General features: G+C 31.2%; 1 protein-coding gene across 10 annotated transcripts in view; it reads right to left on the bottom strand.

The window, feature by feature from the left end:
• The window catches only part of inaE (inactivation no afterpotential E), a 173405-nt gene that overhangs the window by 48787 nt on the left and 102917 nt on the right, over positions 1 to 21701 (bottom strand). For all 10 annotated transcript variants that reach the window (XM_076367687.1, XM_076367685.1, XM_076367686.1 and 7 more), the window contains one exon: positions 18047 to 18258. In XM_076367687.1, the coding sequence (XP_076223802.1) occupies positions 18047 to 18258 (212 nt within the window). The remainder of the gene's footprint in view (positions 1 to 18046; positions 18259 to 21701) is intronic.

Below are 21701 nucleotides of genomic sequence, written 5' to 3'. Positions count from 1 at the left end.
TTTTCCTGAATATTCTGCATACCAAAATATGGAAATACGGTATTCAAAAAATGAATACATCACAAAATATTTTAATTTCTTAAATGTAAAGCGCATCGCATTGATAATATTATTTTAATGTTATTTATTTTAATACCTTGATATTACATAATATCATATAAATATTCTTAACATAAAAGGTATAAATATTTTATAGTGTCTACATTTGTAAATTGAGAAAAGCCTGTGCAATATTAGATTCGGGAAATACTTATCGATTGAGCATAATGCTACGGAAAATATTTAGGTTAAGCACTTTTCATAAATTCGAGGACTTTTTTTCTCACGGATGATTGGCATTTCTTGGTTGAAAGGAAAGCGCGTCAACACACATGCCGTAACTTCACGCCGGATAAGGATTGATGGTATTGACAGTGCATTCTTCGAATGGCAAGCGAGAGATAGTTTCGTCACAAAAGCACAACACGCTTCGTCGCAACGTGGCTGCTTTCGATGCCGCCTGAGTCGCGGTAAATAGGTTCGACCCAATTACCTATCAACGTGACAGAGAAACACAAGACCATTCCGAATGTAGTTAAGTCATCTTAACAAAATATTGGGGGACTAATGATTTTCTGACACTTTTTTGATGAGACATCCAAACAAGAAACAAGAAACATCCACGACTGAAAATAGTAAAATGTTTTGTAAACGAAGTGTGGCATACTCATGAGATTAAAATTACTTTTAATAGCAAAAATATGTTCAAGGAGTACTGAGTCCAAGAGTTAACTCATTTTTTTATTATAAATAAAGTAAATCTGTTTACTATAAGGCAATTTTCATAAACGTATAGAAAAATATTATTTCCTAAGGATAGATCAGTAGTTATCATCTTGAATTTAGTCACTGAATCAATAAAAAATTATTTAAAACAGAACGATCGTGAAAAGCTTTCCCATAACTATTATGAAAATTTATAAAACAATTAAATATTATATATACATGTAAGAAGTGACTGGGGTCCAGGTCTATACAGCGCGTAGTCACGGCCCTGCATAGCTGTGGCCGGCGAGCGATGGCCGTGTAGCGCGAAAGCTCCATGCACGCGCTCTTCGCGGACATTTTCTTACCCTGTCCCAAAGAAAAACCGATCTCACGCTTCCCGCAGGGCAGGGGGGAGGCTTCCTCTTCAGAAATGTCTGCAGAATCCAATAGTGCATAGCAAATTCGTGCTAGCCAACCCACTTTTCGTAGAAATGTAACAGAAGTGCATACAAAGTACGCGCATCTACCTTTTTTAAAACTTTGATCATCATTTACGAAGATTTAATGATAGGCAAAATTCAAAATTTTTATAGCTACGTGTTCGGGAAAGTCTCCTTTATTTTCTGCGACAAATTTTAACTGCCTATCGTTTTTAGTTTTCACGTAATACTTGGTTTTCTGAAAAATTCGACCGTTTTTACAAAAACTCAGTTTTTTCAAAAAATGGACGTGACCCAGCAATTTGGTTTTCGGATTCGTATTTAGGGTAAGGAACTGTATAAGAATTATCTAGTGATTATTGTAAAAAACCAAAAAAGTTCAAATTTGTTCCACAGTGTAATCAGCTATCACCACTATTCGAATCAGTGATCTCTAAATTTGTTTCACATAAGCGTGTATATTGGCTAGTTTCGAACTTCTCGACTTTTGACTGATCCGGTTCGAGTTTCCCAGTCCTGAGTTGCTGTAATTGGAGTCTCCTGTTCCTGGTTTCATGCAAATCGAACCTTCCAACTATGAATGCAAGCCGCTACAAATATGTCGATCCTGTATTGACTTAATCTAAAATTGTTAGTTCAGTATTCGAACATGATATCTTTGTACAGTCAGCGATGAAAGTATTCGAATGGCATAGTGAGAAATAAATGAACATGAGAAAATTATACACTATACACAAATTTATTGAAACGAGTTGCATTCATGATAACGTCTACACGTACAGTGAATGTATGTGGAATTAAAAAGAGATTTAACAAACATGCAAACGAATTATGGAACATTTATTGCGTTTAAGCACGAATGACACGTAATATTCGAATAATTTCGTTGTTCACTGCGTGTCGTCAATTTACCGCCAATAGTTCCTTTACATTGGATCATCTCGTAAATAGTTCAGTTTTTCTGCACTACTTTTATTTTTTTAAATTTAAGGTAGACGAACTTTATTTTATCTAAAAGCTATAGATAATGAAGGAGAGTGAAATTTTAGTTATTCGCTTTTTTTGTTTTTAAAAATTAAGATACACAATATTTTTTTAATCTGAAATCTACAGATAATGAAGGAGAATGTATGTTAGTTATTCACTTTTATTTCTGAAAATTAAGATAAACAAAGTTTATTTAATCGATGAAAACTATATAGATAACGAAGGAGAATGTATTTTAGTTATTTATTTGGTTTATTTTGAAAAATTGGGACAAATAAAGTCTTCATAATCTAAAATCTATGAATAAAGAAAAAGAATGTATGTCAGATTTAAAAAAAACTTCTGTTTATCTAAATTTTCCAAAATAAAAGGAATACAAAAAAAGCGTATTATTTATAGAACGACCCAATGTTGAATACACTTTTATCTTCGAGATTTCTCTGTCCAGAGTTGGAAGCAATTGTGTTTCGTATCTACAAGAAACGATCTTTTCGCAGACGTTTTGAATATTCTTGTTTCAACGGGAGTAGCTCATAGACGGCGCCTGTCGAAATCAGAACAACCGAGTCGAACAAAGGATCCAAGTGTACGGAGGTGCAACGTCGGTGGCCTGGCACTCTTCACGCATCCGACCAATCAGCTGTACGTGATCGGAATTTCCATCGGGTTCTTCCTTGGTGCACTACACAATTCCCGGGGAGCGGCGTAACCCATGTTGGATCGCTTCCAGAACCGTTAATACGGCCCGATGTATGTGTCTTCCGAAGGAACAGACGGTTGGGAAGCAATTCCCGTGGACGAAATACCGGTACATGATGTGCTGGCATATTGCGACCGTTTTAATATATATTGCAACGTCACATAAAACGAAGCAGGTCGTCAGGATAACGAGAGATACGGGGATTACGAACATTTTCAAGGATTTCGTAGGTACCTGAACCTTTACAAAATTTTCATTCGATTTTTGAGATTATTGTAAGACCAATGTTATTGTTTTATTATTATTAATGTTATCATGTATAATAATTGAATTGTATAATGCGATAGAATATAATGCAAATTACTGTGCTGTACAATAGACGAGACTAATGAATCTAATAGAATTTATTACTAGATATGTATGCAAATTCTCATGTGCGTAAATCCTACAGAAATTTAGAGCAAGTAAGGTAGGATAATATTTCTTGTACCAGTCATTTTCATAATTTAATAAAATTCTGATAATGGAAGGTGTGAATAACGTATGAGTAAAATTCTCTCAAAGGAATATTATTCTTTAAAAATTTGTATCACTTACAAATGCATAAGGATTGGCAGTTTACTTATGCTTCAAGATTCAATAGTTTATTTAACGAAATTGTAATAAGATAGTATATAATCTATTAATAAAATTCACTGAAAATGGCATGAGAGAGTCTTCAATGTTATACTGAATTGTTTTTGAATGTTCTTATTATTTCTAAATGCATAAAGAGATCCATGATCTGCTCTCATTTGTGTCCCTCATAAGTGCGCGTTGATTTCAGGCTATACATATATTAACCCCTTTCCATAAAATGACGATTGAGACTCGTGATGAGGATTTCTAGATTAATTTAATAAAAATCAATATTGTTCATTGTCCACGTATCAAAGCAAAAAGCTATTTTGCTATTACTAATTTATTATCTCCAAAGTAAATTTGCACTTACAGTGAAATGGAAATTAAAAAATAAATCAGAAGGTTAGTACTTGCTAACAATTGTTAAATTCTAAAAACTGACTTTTTCCACAATATTGTTATTATTATCACAGTAACAGCATTTAAAAATGACTACGATTTAAATAAATAATATTCTAAAAAATTGATTATAAATTTAAGGTAAATGCAAGGGACGATGTTCGAATAGTAGGTACGTTACGTGCACTCTGCGGTGACCTAGTACTAAATTGTCGCACAGAACGCGATCCGCAGTACGTCCAACCTACTAGAGAAAAATCAATTGCTCCGCCAATTCCTTCAAACACTGCAGATTACTTGAAGACTGTACTCTTGAAACGGTAAACCTGAAGAACTCATGAAAGACGCGAAGAATGGAGTAGCGTACAGTTTGATCAATTTGCTTCTTAGCGTAGGTTGAAGTACTCTTCGCCATTCAGAGTTCGTAGATCCTTGAATTTTAGGTAGCAACGACGGTATTCCGAGGGATACCTTCTTCTATTAACTCCCCAGGGACAACGCCCGAATTCCCGGCTTCTTTTAATTTTCCCGAGTTCTCTTTTACAGATATTTTTACAATTTATTGATAATTTGGACTTTTTGATATTTTTTATTAAAGTTTCCAACTTCGACTCTTCAAGCATGATTTTTTATTGTTTTGAGCAATGTTGGGCATTATTTGAATAAAACTTTAAATAAAAATTAAATTAAAAACTTTTGAATAACAGCAACGAATTAATAAGTAATTGTTATTCGGTTCTTTGTTATTCAATATATTCGTTATTTGTGTGGAGATCTTTATTTATTATTGGTTATTGCTTATTCACGTTTATAAATTAAAAGAACAAGGCTATGTTATTTATGTATGCTTCGAATATTATTATATGCAACGTTGAGCAAAAGTTATTCAAAATAAGGAATACAAAATGACAAACAAATGCATTTAATTTATTATCTGTGAACGATGAGCGTATTAATTATTCGTTATTTGTACATAACAAATTGAATTATTATTTTCACTAACGTTTGTCTAACGCTGATAAAAATGTAAAAATATTCTAAGATAGTTATTATAGTAATTCAAACTAATTTAATATGCAAAAGACACTTTAGCCAAATCTTTATATCATTTTGCAATACAAATTAAAAGTCATAGTGAAGTAATGAAAAATTGAAATTTGAAAGTAGGAAAAAATGATAATTACATCTAAGTAAAAAAGTAGAGGCGCTAGGGACGAAATCAGAGTCAGTATCCTGCACCAACCTCGTCCCTGAAAGGTTAAGGACGCTCGCAACATCCTTGCACTGTCTACTCGTTTCAACTGTCGAGTTTCGGCGAAACGTGTGCAAAATGCAGGAAACTCGACGTACCATCCTACCCATTCCATTGCTGCTGAAGATCGTTCTAAAGATAAAAATTGAATTCTCCCGTCGGATGTTAGATCAGTGGAAATTCTTTCAGTAAAATTGGTACTTCCTACATGTGAAGAATTCAAGCTGCCCTCTTCCAAACTAGTTGTACCTTTTAATTTAAAACGAACCTCCTGGCTCAGAAAAATTGATAGAAAATACTTTTTGCAAAAGATGATCCCACTTTCTCGTAAAATATCAAAATGAGAATATTTATGGAAAATGGATATAAATGACAATGCTTTTAAGTTATTGAGGGAATCAGATTTTCGTTCCTATTTCAGTTTCGTATGGGCGAATATTAAATAGAAAAGTTCTATGGATTACTGTTCTCAACTAAAAAGCTTTCTAAGAAAGTGCGATTCTCGTTACTTTGAAATATTTATGTGTACTACTCATACAATTTTTTTGACCACCCATGATTTGTGTAGACCATTATTATTTTCAACCTGTTTCATGTACGAATGTACAATGCTTTATCTGCAATTCAGATTTTTGTTTATTAATATTCATACGATACAATGGTTAAAATGATATCAATATCGATTTAGTTTTTAATACTGTACACAACAAAAATGAAAATAACATTTTAAAATTAAATTTTAAATGTAATTTTAAATTTGAATTGATATGTTGTGCAGCCTGCAAAGGTTTGATAATTGTTTACAGCGTTTGTTGATAATATGATACTATAAGATCGATACAAAGAAGATAATTAAAAGACAACAAAATTTTTTTACTTTATAACAAAAGTTTTTACAAAACTAAAAACTTTCATTTTTGAAAGTTTAACACATTGCTACTGCCATTTATTTCAGACATAATTTTCTCAGTCACAATTTTCTCAGTTACAATATTTTATTAAGTCCAATAAATCGTCTAAATAAAATATTGAAAAAATAGAACTAAAAAGCGTTATTAGATTTCTATATATAATATCGAATCTCATAACTTTAACCCTTTGAACCCAAGAAGTGACTCTAAATTGCCGATTAATTTAATACACCCAAACTATTCGATTTGATATTTAATATGAAGCTTTTTATAATAAATTAATATGTGAGATATTGAAGAAAATAACTTCATTTCTTAATGAGCCTGCAGTTTATCGTAAATCTAACACTAGGTTTACGAGACGCGTAAATCTGGCGAACATTAAATTTTATAAACATTATTTAGTAAATGCTTACACCTATTTTGATTGATGCAATCACTAGAATCCTAATTGTTTACATGCAAACCTCCAATTTCCAAAATCTAATACAACAAACTGTGCAATAAATGTCCGCCAACATACTATTAAATTAGTTTCAAAAAACATCGTCTACATCTAATAAAAAAATACAAAATATTTCTAACAAACAACTTTCCACCGCAAAGGATTACATAACGATACATATAACATTAATTTCGTTTCCATTACGTAAAGTATGGAATTATGGCCGTCGCAAATTTTCACCTAGCAGAACATACAAAATCATGTCACTCCATTAAATAACATTATTTATAATATAAAAATGTTCGCAAATAATCATCGTTTAATAAACTGAATTAATAATTCGATTTGGTCGGGGGTCAGCAGCGATCTCCATAGCGTGTTAACACGTTGAATGCCGCTCGATATCATAGAGCAAAATACACGAAATGGAACAAATATAATATTAAATCATTCGATTGTACGTATTATTTATAATATAAAAATATTTGCAAATAATCATCGTTTACTACATTGAATTATAGTGATTCGATTTGGTCGGGGGTCACAGGTGACCCCCATGGCATTCAACGTGTTAATCTTCGAAAACCCAATCACGAGAGGCTCGTAAATGTCGACGAATACTTCATCTTCATTCTCTGCGAGAAGTTTTGCGGTTGAATAAGATCAAACAAAAAAAGAGACGATATATCGAAACCACTTCTCGGGAAGAGGCGCATGAATGGGACGCATTAGCGCAATGAACAATTAACGAGTCACTCGAAGAGATAACGGAACACAAGAATGAGGCAGAAAAAAGGGAGCAGACCGGAACGACGCGGCTTCCCATTCCTTAATGGGCAGAAGAACAGAAAAATTTCACGCCCGTCTTCGCGCGCGATGGGAAGCGAAGGAGAGGCTAAAACGCGGCAAGCGAAGACGTTCGTTTGCTTGGAAGACTTACTTGGAAGTTGGACAGCGCGGTGAATTAAAAAAGTAAATCGGTCTTTTTCCATAATAGGAACGCGGTAGAATGTCTCGTAACCATGAAACAACCCGGAAGAACGTCCATATTGTCGGAAAAACGCTAGCACCGGCATTGTTCACGGAAATTTATTCCGAATGTTAAATGCGGGTTTCAAGTTAATACGGACTCGTGAAAAATAGGAAATAAATCCTGCTGCAATCGTGCAGATGCAATGATAGACCTTGCGTTTGCCGCGATTTAAATATTCATTGGAATATTTAAATTATGTTACGTTTTAATATTTAATGTCCGATGGAAGCGAGTTGATTTTAATACTGTAAAGAAATTCGTTGTTAAATTGATCGTTAATCAGGATAATATTAATATCATGTAAGGTATTAACAGGGATTGCTTAAACAGAGTTATCATGTTAGTTATCGAAGTCTTTTTCGCACGAGCAATTGTAACTTATACAGATGCTGACGTTATTAATACAAAACTGAAAATATGTGACGGTACTGTGTAAATAATAGAGTTTCTGAAGATATATCAGTATATTGTCAGTAAACAATCTGTGATAATTAAGTAGGTATAGGAATAAAATCAAATAAAGTACAATTATACTTATTAACGATAAATTAAATGTGGGATAAAGTAAAACGTAAGAAGACAAATATAAAATATAGTATAATACAACAAAATATGTACGAAATATAACTTAAAGTAAAATATAATTTAAAGTTTAACCCTTTTATGGATACCCGAATGGTACACAGAGGTATGTACCACTAACATTTGAAATTACCGGAAAGCTATAAAACGCCTTAAATGTAAAGGAAAATTGTACCACACGGGGATCTCTGCTTATAACTGACAGCTTAAGTCCTAATTGTTATTATTAGTGCTTATCTTATTTCTTTCACTGAAAAGCTTCAATTTCACTTGAAAGCAGCTCTTATTGACCCTCTCTTTGATTTAGGGGAAATAATACATATTCAGACGCGGAAGGATTAAATATAATTTGAAGTAAAAAGTACAAAATGTAATATAACATAGTGAAAAGTGGACACGTAACATGATAGCCTAACAAAATATTTTTCCGAGTATTTTACAAGCCGTGATGCTAGACAAAATTACTGCAATAACTAAAACTACAATAATCATCTCTATGAATATTACATGTTAATATATTCTTTATAAATATGTAATTTGCACTGTCACAAGAATACAGACAATTCATCCAACTTATCCAAGCTTCCAAGAGAATTTTAACTCGGCGAATCTCTCTATTCTGGTCAGTAAGCTCTAATCGATGGACTCTCCCAGAACTGTGGTTCTATGGATCTCTCCAACTGTCTGTACGCCGGATTATTCGGAGTAAAATTCAACAATGCTTCCCCGCGATCGATTTATACTGTGTTCGGTACTACGTTCGGCTCGCGGTCAATATCGTCAGGGTCTTAAAATTTGTTCGGAATTCCCATTACACGCGAACGTGATTAAAAAATCTTTAATCGAGGGATCCGGCAACGCGACACAGAACTAATTGGAGAAGGCTTAACGAGACGCGCTGAATGGATCAGTAGCGCGTAAAGCTTATTCATGAGCATCTGTTTCAATGCCATTCGCCCGCGAGCATTATAACATGAATTTTACTCATATTCCGCTGACAATGTCAATATTAACCCTTTCGCTGTATGAAATGTTCTCGATTTTTAACCGCTTCGTTACAATGGAAGAGATATCTCGGGGCACGATGTCGAAGGAACGATGCTATGGACGAGATATCTCGTGTACCTTTATTATCGATATGAAGTGTTTTATTTGAAAATGTGACACAAGTAATCTGTTTTTAAGACATGTCATCGTTGGCGAGAGATGCTTAAACGTGATAAATATAAGATATTTCATATTCTGCACAATTAGAGTTTTTATTGTTTATTTTGTATGGAATGCTCGAGAGCATGGTGAAGCGCATAATGCGGCGGAACAATTTTTACAAAAATATCTGGTTTCCTCCGTCAGCCATTATTTTTGCAAACTATACATTCTATTATTCGGTGACATTATTTGTGTCTAATTTATTTATTTGAAGACTGATTTGATTCCGATCATAAACTGAATTACGCTTTTCTATTTTTATCTGAAAAAATTTTAAATAGTGCGATCGTTCTATTTTTCTATTTCTAAGCAGGTAATAACGAAAATAAAAATAAATAAACTTGGTTTTACGAACAGATAGGTTGGCACTGTTAGACACTCAAAGGATTAATTAATAAATGCAATTGTCTTTAAAGCTATTCGTTATTTATAAAATATCTTACATGCAATTCTCTCTCTTTTGAGAAAGTAGTAATTTGGCATACGTACAATTAGTTTGTCTCCAGCTGGACGTATGTAAGAGTTATTAAGGTCACTACTACTTTTCCAAGTATAATCATGTAATCTGTTTGCATCAATCGATGCAGCAGACCATTTTCTGCAAAAAAGTGTTTACCTATCTACGTCGAATACCCATCAAAACAGAAGAAATTGCATTTGAGACATTATTTAACATTAGAACAACAGAACCCGTCAAAACGGCGGGTTTCAGTTTTCTTATTTCGCAAATACTAATATCTTAATTAACTATCTAAAATTACCTGAAAACTAAATAGATTCACTTTAATACTATAATTGAAAAATGTATTGTTACGATTTTTATAAGGATTACATATTATTCGTATTAAATACTCGGTTGTTCTAGTGTTAAATAACGAACATATTTGGAAATGATTGTATTTATAAATTAGAATGGAATGCTTCGTATATGATATGATCATTATGTTACGAATAAATACAGTGAATATTGGTAAAATCGATAGCAATTGGAACAGAATCGAATATCGAGTTTGTCTTTATATTACATTGTAAACGATTAATACCTATGGGAGGAAGTAGGTTTAAATTTAACTAAATAGTTTAAAATATTTCATGAATACTTTGCAGAAGGAAAAAAACCATACAGTTTTTGTTTATAACCAACTTCTTGGTTTTACATAACCGAAATACTTTAGAAGTTTGATGTGATTAACAGAATGTGAATGTTTATGCAAATGTTTTTATAGAGATAGTGAAAGGAACTGGCGTTAAAAAGAACTCAACTTTCTTTTATGGTTTTGATAAATTAAAACTAAAATATGAATGCATTAATTTTATAACTTTTTGAAGACTTCTGTGCACCAAAAACGCACAACAGTCTGTAATCTTATCAGATTGCAGTTTATTCCCAGTTATCCGCATTTCACTTGTGCTCAGTATTCGAGTACTACTTGCGAAAGATTCGAATGTAATATCGAACTACTTACATGTATGTTTTCGAAATCTACAAGCATTCCCTGTAGAGATTAAAATCAGTTTGTATAAAATCATTACATCGGAAGTGCGATTCATTAAAATTTTATTGCTTTTAAGTAGTAATCGAAACCTATGAAATTAAGCTTAGTTATTGAAACTGAGTTGAACTAGAAAGTATGTACATATTTACAGTGATTCCTGCAACTATTAACCTATATTTAATTATTCACTACAAATAATTATCTTTTTAAACAAGATTCATTTACCTTTTTCAATAGTAATTAATCATGCCCGGTTGCTCTGATTTTTGGTTAATAAATAAATATTTGAATGTTCCTAAAATTGAAAACTATTTCTTCTATCTTCTTTTTTTTCTAAAATTGTTATCTGCTGTCAATAAACATTAATTTATATTGAACATGGCGGTAATATATTTATGGCTGGTTTTTTAACCAAAATGAAAGTCAAATTTTACAACTTGAAATTAACTATATGAAATACAGTGCTCAGAAGTCAAAATTATACTGGTGTCCCAATATTTTTGCGATCGACTGTATGTATTCCACTTAGGGTCTGACCTTTTTACTTTGATAAGAATTTTACATATTCCCTGTCGCCCTTATCAGTTATTATCGAGAGTCAGAATTATTTTGCTTGTAACTAGACTACCTTAGAATAATATTGCGAGAAAAAAATAGTAGTGCTCACTAATTTTTATGCCCTATCTGAACACGGTTTTGAAAGTAATATATTTCTGCAGAGATACATTCTATAAAATTGGCAATTGCATAAATTTAGATAACAGTGAAGGTAATGGAGTGTTTTCACTTGTTAGGAAGAAGCTAAGTTCGTTCATTAATCAATTATTCAACAAGTTAGCAATTCATTAATTTATTAGCTTAGTAATATAAGAATTTTGTAATAATCCTTACAGATGAAAAAAATCTATGAACTTCTTCAAGGATACTGACACATACGTGTACATTTGATTTTAGTTTAACATTAAAGTCCATCGAACGGATACGTGCTTTATTTTTGTATAATTTTCATAACTGGTTTCGTTCGTCTTAGTATTGCTTGAACAACATAAACTGCAGTCAAACAGAAAATAAAATCATCTTTGTCTGTTCTGTAAGGAAATTCGGTTGTGAAGAGGTTAAAGCACTGTCTCCTTTTTAAAGCAGAAACGTAAGAATATGAACATTTGCTGTCATTTATCGTTGAGTGAAATTTTCAATTGCAATATTTTAAAATAGAAAATATGTGACTTAGAGTATTCTGCTTTACAATCGCAGAAGTAATGTACCAGAATTGCAACGAATAAAAAATACTTGTTAAACAGTAGAAGATACGCTATGAATTTTTGAAATTGTGCTACAGTTCGAAGGTGTCATCCTTGTATTGAAAAAAGGAAAGAAAGATACGTGAGACATCTCGTACGAATCTGGAAGTTGTATCCTTAATGATTAATACTACAAGCCCTTGAACTATTGAGATGCTACCTTTTTTAATAACTTGTACAATGTAATAACTAGATTCATTCTCTGCTCTATGTGAACTACTAATGAACTAGGATAAAATTATACAATTATATGGAACGAAACTGATTATTCTTTGATGCCTCATACAAATTCATCAACATTAATACAATTATACGACCACTCATTTGCATTCGTATGTTTTAGTTGTTAGTTTGAGCACTGTTCGAATCGTTTTGAATAAATAATTACAAATTATTGGATTTTATACGCTAAATCTGAATCTAAATAATTTTTCTCTATCACATTTAGCTCTTTTTTAAAGTATAAAATATATAGTATAAAGTATAAAGTATAAAGTATAAAGTATAAAGTATAAAGTATAAAGTATAAAGTATAAAGTATAAAGTACACAACTATATATAAAAAGTACTTACAAAGTAATTACTCAGGAACTAAAGTTATCTCGATCCGTCCCCAAAAATCGCTTGCCGGAAGGGTGTAACAATTAAGCGAAGAAAATCGTGGGCACTAACCATAAGCGAATTAGTATGCGATGCAATAAATATTTCCGCCAGCGTACTTCCTTATTTCTCGCGGAGAATAATTGCGACCTTCGCGGTCCAAAATTTTTTCCCTCGCGAATGGTCGATTTAATACCACTGGGAACTTACGACTAAAGGATCAGCCCTTATTAATATTCCCCCCGTTTTCCTGTGAAGATTGGAAGGGTCGACGGGGAAAGAAGTGGCCTCCCGTCGCCACCAACGAAGCTTTCGTTAACGAACCCCACACTGCGCGCCTACGAATCAGTTTTGATTCCCTCGACGTGATTATTGACGTTCCAAAAGGAATCTCTGATCGTCGTGGTAACCTTTGATTACCAACGTAATCGTTAAGTCGATTTGCATAATAAAACTCATCAGAAGGCTCGCTGAACCCAGTTACTGCAATTACTCAATATATAATTTATATCCTAAGTTTATTAGTATGTAGCTAATCACAAAGGTATTTTTATATCTTCCCATTCGAAAACGATTGATATTCTTTTGCAAAACACAAGTTATATAATTTTTTACAATAACATAGGTAGCTAACAGTATTAACGACTTTCGATTAATATGACTTTTATTGCAAAATAATAGTATCTTAAAATCAAAACAGAAATTTAGATTGATATAGTAAATATACTATGACAAAAGTAGATATTACATTCGTATTAACAAAACATCGTTTAAATTAAATGAAAATCAATTAAACCAATATTAAATAATAAAAATGGAAATATAAATTCATATTAAATAATACAAATCGAAATTTCTACTGTTACACTGAATTATTATGGTAACATGACGTTCATGCTAATTGAAGTATTTATTCAATATTTCTATTATTTATTACACTTTGCAATTAATTAATATTTCTTTAATCTGTTAACTGTGGGATTTAGTCTAAAAAATCTCTTATAAAATCAATAATGATAAAAACCTCAATAAAATGAAAGAATTATGTGTATACTCGTCAAATGCAATTAAATGGTTAATAAGCTACTAATAGAATGCAAATAAAAAAATATCTTCTTAAATTAGAAATTTAAGTAACAGCGCGGATAAGAGTGTCGCTCATTAATTTTACCTCGTTGAGAAACCTTTTGGTAATGTACTAAATTCAAAGTCGCACGCACACATGTCATTTGTTAAGTAACGGATTGTTGCAAAACTGCAACACGTCACGACACAGCCGCCTACTTTCATCGCCAATTCCTCTTTTGTACTGACTCGCCCTCTGGTTTCGATATCGTAAATATATCGGATAACCACGGAAGGACAAGAAGTGCTTCCGAGATTGACGACGGTCGATTTTCTGCCTATAGGGGAACTGATAAAAATCTTATCGATTTTTGTCACTGACCCCGGGGAATACGCTTCTGATTCGAGCTTCTGCTATTCGTGTAACGTTGAACCTTTTTTCCTATGATTCATTTAATCCTTTACTGTATAATAGCGGGACTAGTGGTGAAGATTTTTAGAACAAGTTAATGAAAGTCAATGTTATTTACTTTATATAGATAGAAGTGAAAAATTATTCAATAATTCTTAATGTTTTTATCTTCGAAATAAACTTCCACTTATAATGAACTGGACATTTTTTGTATTCTCACGAATTGTTGATAGTAAAATTAAGAAAATTGTATATCAAGGGATTAAAAGGTTAATGATAGAAGTACCGAACAGTGAAACTGGCTGGTTTGTATTTTCTTATGTATATTGTAAAAATGCATTTATTGAGATTTCCATTCACTTATATTTATTTTAATTTATACATTATAAACATAATTAAAAAAAATCATCTGTATTTCTTCAATAATTTTATAAGAAGTTATACTATTTGATAGTTCTAATGTTAAGATATCTAAGGAAACTTGTGATTAATGTGAAATTGTGAACTTTATTTAAGTATATTATAAACTGTAAAAATAATTTGCTATATCTTCTTTGGTAAAGCGTTCATGTAAAATATGTTTTTATTGGAATGCCCAACTGGTGTACATGTTTTCGAGAAATCAAATTAATCGAAACAGAATTTCGAAGTAGGTATAAATTATGTTATACATTTTTTGTAAGCATTGACAATTGAGTTTTCTGATTTTTTTAAAAGTTGCTCAGATGACGAATCTTAAACCTTTCAAGATTTAATATTGGATTTCGTCATAAAATATTTCACTTTATTGTCTACATACTAAAAATTAACTAAGAACTTTTTAAGAGTCAATTCATAATGAGGAAATAACGTTGGAATACATATGTATAATGTAAAAGTTTCAATATAATCAAATAAATAAAATTCGAGCAATCTTATACAACGTTTTCAAATATATACTACTGAGAAAGTTGAATATGATTCAACATACAGCTATGCGTATTAGCTTTCAGCTGTTTAAACTAGTTTATATTAATGAGTATTAACGAGTGTTTAATCTAATTGTACAAAATGATAGCGTGTTAAAAAGGACACGTTAAATCGGATTACAGAGAATATGCAATATAGAATGGCAATACACAAATACGTGATCGATCATGATTATCGGGTAAATAGTCATCATGCATAACGTGTTAATATTGTCTCGTTGCGTAACGATTGCATAGTTATCATAAAAATGATGTAATTAATACGTAATGTATTAAACCAGTTACTTTTAACATGTGATGTGGAAACGAAATATTTGTACATTTGTTTTATTGTAATCATTTGATTGAAAAAACGGCATATGGGTATAACCTAAATGTTTAAGTAGATACCTTGTTATACAAAAAAATAATACAATTTTTTACGAACGTCAATAATACAACATTAAAAAATAAAGCAAAAGAATGGAAGTTCTTGTGGTCGGAGAAGTATTTGACCACTGTTGCACTGATAATTAATACAGTGTTAAGGTTTTATTTGGGTACATGTGTACATTTATTGATTGGAACAGTTTATATAGATATAATATAATATTGAGTTATTATGATAACAGTTATAAGTAACATTTTCACATAACGATGTTCTTGGCGCGAAAACACTAAGCGCGTGTTACCCCATACCCAAGCACAAGCGGAAGGGAAGAAAAAACTTATATCTAAAAGAGCATCGTCGATACAACGCCCTCATATATATATATTCTATGTTGTTCCCACTCATGACGGTCACTTTGAATAATCATAAACTATATTTTCCAACATACAGTAATTGGAGATTTAATATTGACGTATTGTACGAAAAATAACAAATAAGTTATTTATAAACGTTATAACCGTATTTACTAATATTATGTTACTAATTAGGTAGAATTTGAGTGCTTAAAATACAAGAAAATATATTGTTTTTTTTTTTAGTATATACTATCGGGAGATTAGAAAAGTACCATTCATTAATAGTAAGATTATAAGATAAAGCACAATTTTACAAAATGGTTAAGATATAAATAGGCATGAACAAATGCATTATTAATGAAATATATTGACAGATAATAACACATATCGTACAATGTGATGACTAAAATTCTTTCTAGATAATGATAAAAATGTTACAATATATTATAAATAATTTCTTATTCCTTTTATAACGTAACATTGCAAAGCATTCGATTAATGTAACATATTAAACAATCAGTGTTCAAATATTTTTCTTATTACAGGATTTTCATTCCTTTGCATTATTTTTGATAAATAATTTATTAAGGTTATTAAAAATGTATATTGTTTTCATGAATAAAAAGGTGTTAATATTGTCTATATTGTAATAATGTGTTACTTTGCGCACAAAGTTATTAAGAATAAAGTTAGTACACAAATACTCTTTTCATCTACTGTAGCCTATTGGTTAAAAGTTTGGATTACTTGCCGATTTCCGAATCTGTAAAATTATATCGTGTGACAATGTTTTCTCTGACTCAAAGCGAATATATTTAGAAACAGCAACTGGAACTATTACGACGCTATTTGTGGTTGCTTAAATCTAGTGACTTAACCGGTATACCTGTATCTTGAACAATTGAGCCACTCATTAGCGAAATCGGTTGATGCTACAAAACAAAAAGTGAAAAAAAGTGATGCAATAGCTATACATTAATTTTTAAAGTTTTTCTTTAAATAGAAAATTAAATAATTACTATAGAACGTATTTTTCTTCATTATCATAGGTGTAGCTTTAATCTAAAGAATATGTAAAATGTATAAAATAGTATAACTTAGAAGTAATGTTTATTATTGTTGCCAGTTTTGAATGACCAAAAGAATATTTGTTTGAGCCATTGAAACGCATTAACAATAAAATCTGAACAAATTCAAAAACTGGAGTTATTCGATTTTTCCAATGTGTAGCTCAATTCATAGAGTGATTTCAATCTTTTAATGCATGATGTAAGAACAAGTTTCTGCAGTTATATTTTCAGCTATTAAAAATGACGAAAGTATACTGCGATTTGCATTTGCCCAAAAAGTGCGTTTTTCCATTTGAAATGTTCGTGAGATAAAAATTCAACGAAAGAAATTCTGATTACACATCTCTATATAACTTATAGCTAAGTTATAGATAGTAAAGATAATTATTAAATACTCTTACTGGTTTTTAATATGAAAATTTTATGCATGTATAGCATATAAATACATGCTATACTTCTTCAAAGGAATATTCATAATAACTATATAAAATCTTCAATAAAAGATTTGACTAAACACGAATGGATCGCGCGATTACAATTATGCAATTTGCATATACACCAATACGAGTCATTAATATAAGGCAGACACTATCTGAATAAATAAAGAAGGAATTAAATTTAAAGTTACTGATAAAATAATTAAGGAAGTCGACGAAAAGAAAGTGCAAGCATTTATGTAAATACATGCAGATGGTTAATCATTTTCATTATGATATTGAAAACACATAAAATATATTAAGTACCGGAAGAAGTTCGTACGGCTTTTTTGTTAGCAATAAATGGAGGTCTGATTTCAATCAATATTTAATTTAATGAATAATATTGGTATTAGCAGCAAGTTATGTTTATGCCGTTGGTATCAAATAAAGTAAAATTATTTTACAAAAACATTCTCTTAATATAATTTAATAAAAACTTTATATTTCGGTCAATTTTGATGTGAAGTTTATAAAATTTTTACACAATATTAAAAACATGTTACTGTTAATATTATCTTGATACTCAAAGAGTTAAATTTTAATTCAAAAATTTGCACGAACATTTTCCGATACCTAATGATATTGATAAGCTGAATAACTTACAAAGTCGAATATAAAGAATGTATTGCATCGGTGCCCTTGCCGCAGTGTCCAGGATGCTTCCTCTGGTAGCCAGGAAGCAGATCGAAAATTCGACTAGCATGGAGAGGATAAAAATTACCAAGTGTCCTACAACGTATTCCCAGAGAAGGAAGATGCACGTAACGCTGCGATCCCATTTGAGAATCCCCAGCAGAATCCCCAGCACTGTCACCCTGTAACATAACCGATAAAAACCTCCATGAAAAAAAAACTGTCCGTGTTCATAGGTATATAGTGATATATACCTATATACATTTCACCGAAGTATCATGACTATCCAATCACTTATTGCAACGTGGACGAGTTGCGTTCTGAGCACAGAAATTCTCCTGTTCTTTCGATTCCTGTTCACACAGTTACGTTTTTTCACGATAAAATTGAATATGAAGTTCCTCTTCATCACTTTTTTCTTCATCGCTACTGGACGATAAAGGTTTAGATACTTTTATGACATCAGAGCTTTTATTAAAGCTTCAATCTGTCTCAAAGCTAGACATAAACGATTTTACTTAATAAAATTAAGTCATTAACAAGTGATACTTCATTTCCTTCAATGTGCTGAGTGTTTTAGTGAATTACACATTGATGTGTTTGTTAAATGTTTAGAAAATATATTTTGTAATTTTCTAACGATTAAAAGCTTAATTATTAGAAAGAGAACAGAGGAATGTACAATATGAGTTATACAGTAAAATATACATTTTTAATTAAAAAATATGCAATATAATGTAATATCATAGTAGAATATATATATATAACAATTATGCAATGCATAAAAGGATCACATCATTGAACAAATAGAATTCGATTAACACGTTGAACGTTGCATGATTTCACGTAGCAGAATACATAAAATGAAAAAAATATTATATCAAATTATTTCATTGAATCGTTTTATTATTATTGCACGTTTATCTTACGGAATGTCACCGTATTAGGTAACATTATTTATAATATAAAAATATTTGCAAATAATCATTGTTAAATTGCTTGAGTTATAATAACTCGATTTGATCGGGGGTTACCGGTGATCCCCATGGCATTCAACGTGTTAAAAACAAAAACATCTGTTTTACAGTGAGCACATCACTGCCCCGCTTTGAGAAGTGTGTCGGTCCCTATCATTTGCACTTGGTAGAACAATAATATTGTTTAAATTCAAAACATAGTGTTGCTCGCTTAGCTGTGGTCGATTTAGAACCTTATCGTTGCAGCTATTGAGAGAAGTGGATTTCCAGGAATTATCGACTGTTTTCTTTCTCTGATTCGCTCGGCTCTAAATGAATCAGGAATTAGAGAAAGAGAGGAAGAGAGAGGAGCACCGAGTGTGAATGCGATACGAAACTGCTGATAACGGGGCAAAAATCACCATAGTTACGCGAACACTGCAGCGCTGTGCCGCGCTTTTTTTACTTCGGACAATGACTGTAGGTGTTGGGAACTCGAGAATAGATTCAAGAAGCATTATTCTATTTGTGTCGCGACTATATTTGTCTAAAATATTTAAGTCAATGAAGTTTCGTCAACCGAGTTGTTTAAATAATAATCATTGACTGTCTGTAACAAATTATTTCATCTTTTCAACAGATTTATTAATTTTTACTTTTATTTGTATTTCATTAATATTTCCACTTTAGATTACATTAATTCAAATTGATTCATCTCCCTTCAATATAATAGCTATGGCAGTGTTTACTTTCGTAACTACAAAAAAATGATTTATTTAATAGTAATAATAAATTTTTATTTATTAGAAAATATAAGTTTATACTTTAAGAAGAATATAAAATTGTTGTCATTACATGCATGTATTAGACAATTTAAAGTGAAAGCGGTGGAATAAAACCTATAATACGGGACATTTTCATTTCTAACATACATAACATCAAGTTAAAGACATGGCAAAGACTTCTAATTAATAAATACGAATATTACTCAAACGATTATTTAGTATTATAAATAATTACTTAACCAAGAAACTAATAACAATAATATGACTTTGATGAACCCAAATGTTGAAATAAATTAGAAGGGAACCAGTAAATAACGTTATATAGATATAATAATAAGAAAATTGTAATCTCTTCAAAATAATAAAAAAATTATTACTTTATTAACGGTGTGAGTGGATCCAATAATTGGTAAAGCTGACTAAGATATTGTGAATTATCGACAACGCTTAGCTGTGTAACAAGAATTATCATTTAGTAATCATTAACATAATAATGACAACCTACCAATAATACGATCAACTGATCAATAACCAATCACATAGCAAACGCTTCAATTTCCCTTTGCATCCCCTTAGCAACCCCTGTAAACCGCAGGTTCGTTCGACAAACTCATAGACATAAATTATAAGAGAAATTCTACCCATGATACGTAGTATCGGCAGTATAAAAAACTATCATATATCGAGCAGTATAAGTCCGTCCGTCAGTACTTAGAGTTTCGAACACACCGGAATCCACATGACATTTACCAGCCCAGTTTAAACACATTTCGCCCGCGTCATATTTCATTGTCGCCTTCCAGCGTAATATTTATAGCCCACTTGTTCGAACACGCGTTCGTTTCGAGAAAATCCGTTATAAAATAGGGTACCATTCTCTTAAGGTGTCCACCATATTTTATATAAATGAATAAGTACGTAATTGCAGGTACGATATATATAAACCGACATACTTGCGTTGAAAGTTGTTTCTGATTTTACTATAGACGAGCTATTACGGTCGCACAATGTGTAGAGAAGCAATAACTTATGACCAGAAATCCTATTTTTAAAGTAAGTTTATGTGATTGCGTGTAACATCGCCACGTATGACACTAGTGACTCTATAAAAGTTCAAGTTTATTAGCTAAACTTTCGTGTTGCTTGCAAAATCGGTTCTTTTTATGAGCACGAAACGCACCGTGTTGTCCATATATTTTCACAATGTACGTTACCCTTTGATATAATATTTAGGTGAAAGACACGTTTGAACAGGTGGAATATGTAGTATTTGAAAAATATTTCTGGATGAATGATCGTGAAGATTCTTTTTCTTATTTTAATGTATTCAAATGCAATTATGTCAATGTGATTGTAACGTTATTATTATATACAGAAAGTTCTGATAATTTTGTTTATCTAGAATATTGCTATTAATTTAAAGCGTTATAGAAGTTTTATCGTTTTATAGAAATATATTGAGTACACAATAAAAAATAATAGATTTAACGATTATATCAATTCGTTAATATACTGTACAGTTTTTACTTCCAATCACAGGTATCTCCAGTAATTGTTGTCATAACTAAAATCTCTGAAAACTGATACATCTTATATGATTAGTAACTTCAAGTGCAACGGATTAGAAGATATTCTAACAAAAGAATTTCAGAAATTCGAATTTTTATTTTCAATCTTTTAAAGATTTATACCCTTAAGAACACATTAATAAATATTCTTAATGAAATTGAAAAAATTTTGCGTATTACAACTTTTTACAAAAGAGAGGAGCAAATACATACTTCACAACGAAGAATTCGGTTGCTCCTGGCTCTTTTCAAATGTATTTTTATTGTGTGATATTACGTCTCGCAGAAGCGAATGCAAATCGGTTTTGGAACAGAT

This window comes from Nomia melanderi, chromosome 5 (genome assembly GCF_051020985.1).
Source record: "Nomia melanderi isolate GNS246 chromosome 5, iyNomMela1, whole genome shotgun sequence".
Classification (NCBI taxonomy): Eukaryota; Metazoa; Arthropoda; class Insecta; order Hymenoptera; family Halictidae; genus Nomia; species Nomia melanderi.
Note: the sequence above shows the minus strand (reverse complement) of the source record. Positions and strands in the feature narration are given on the sequence as shown.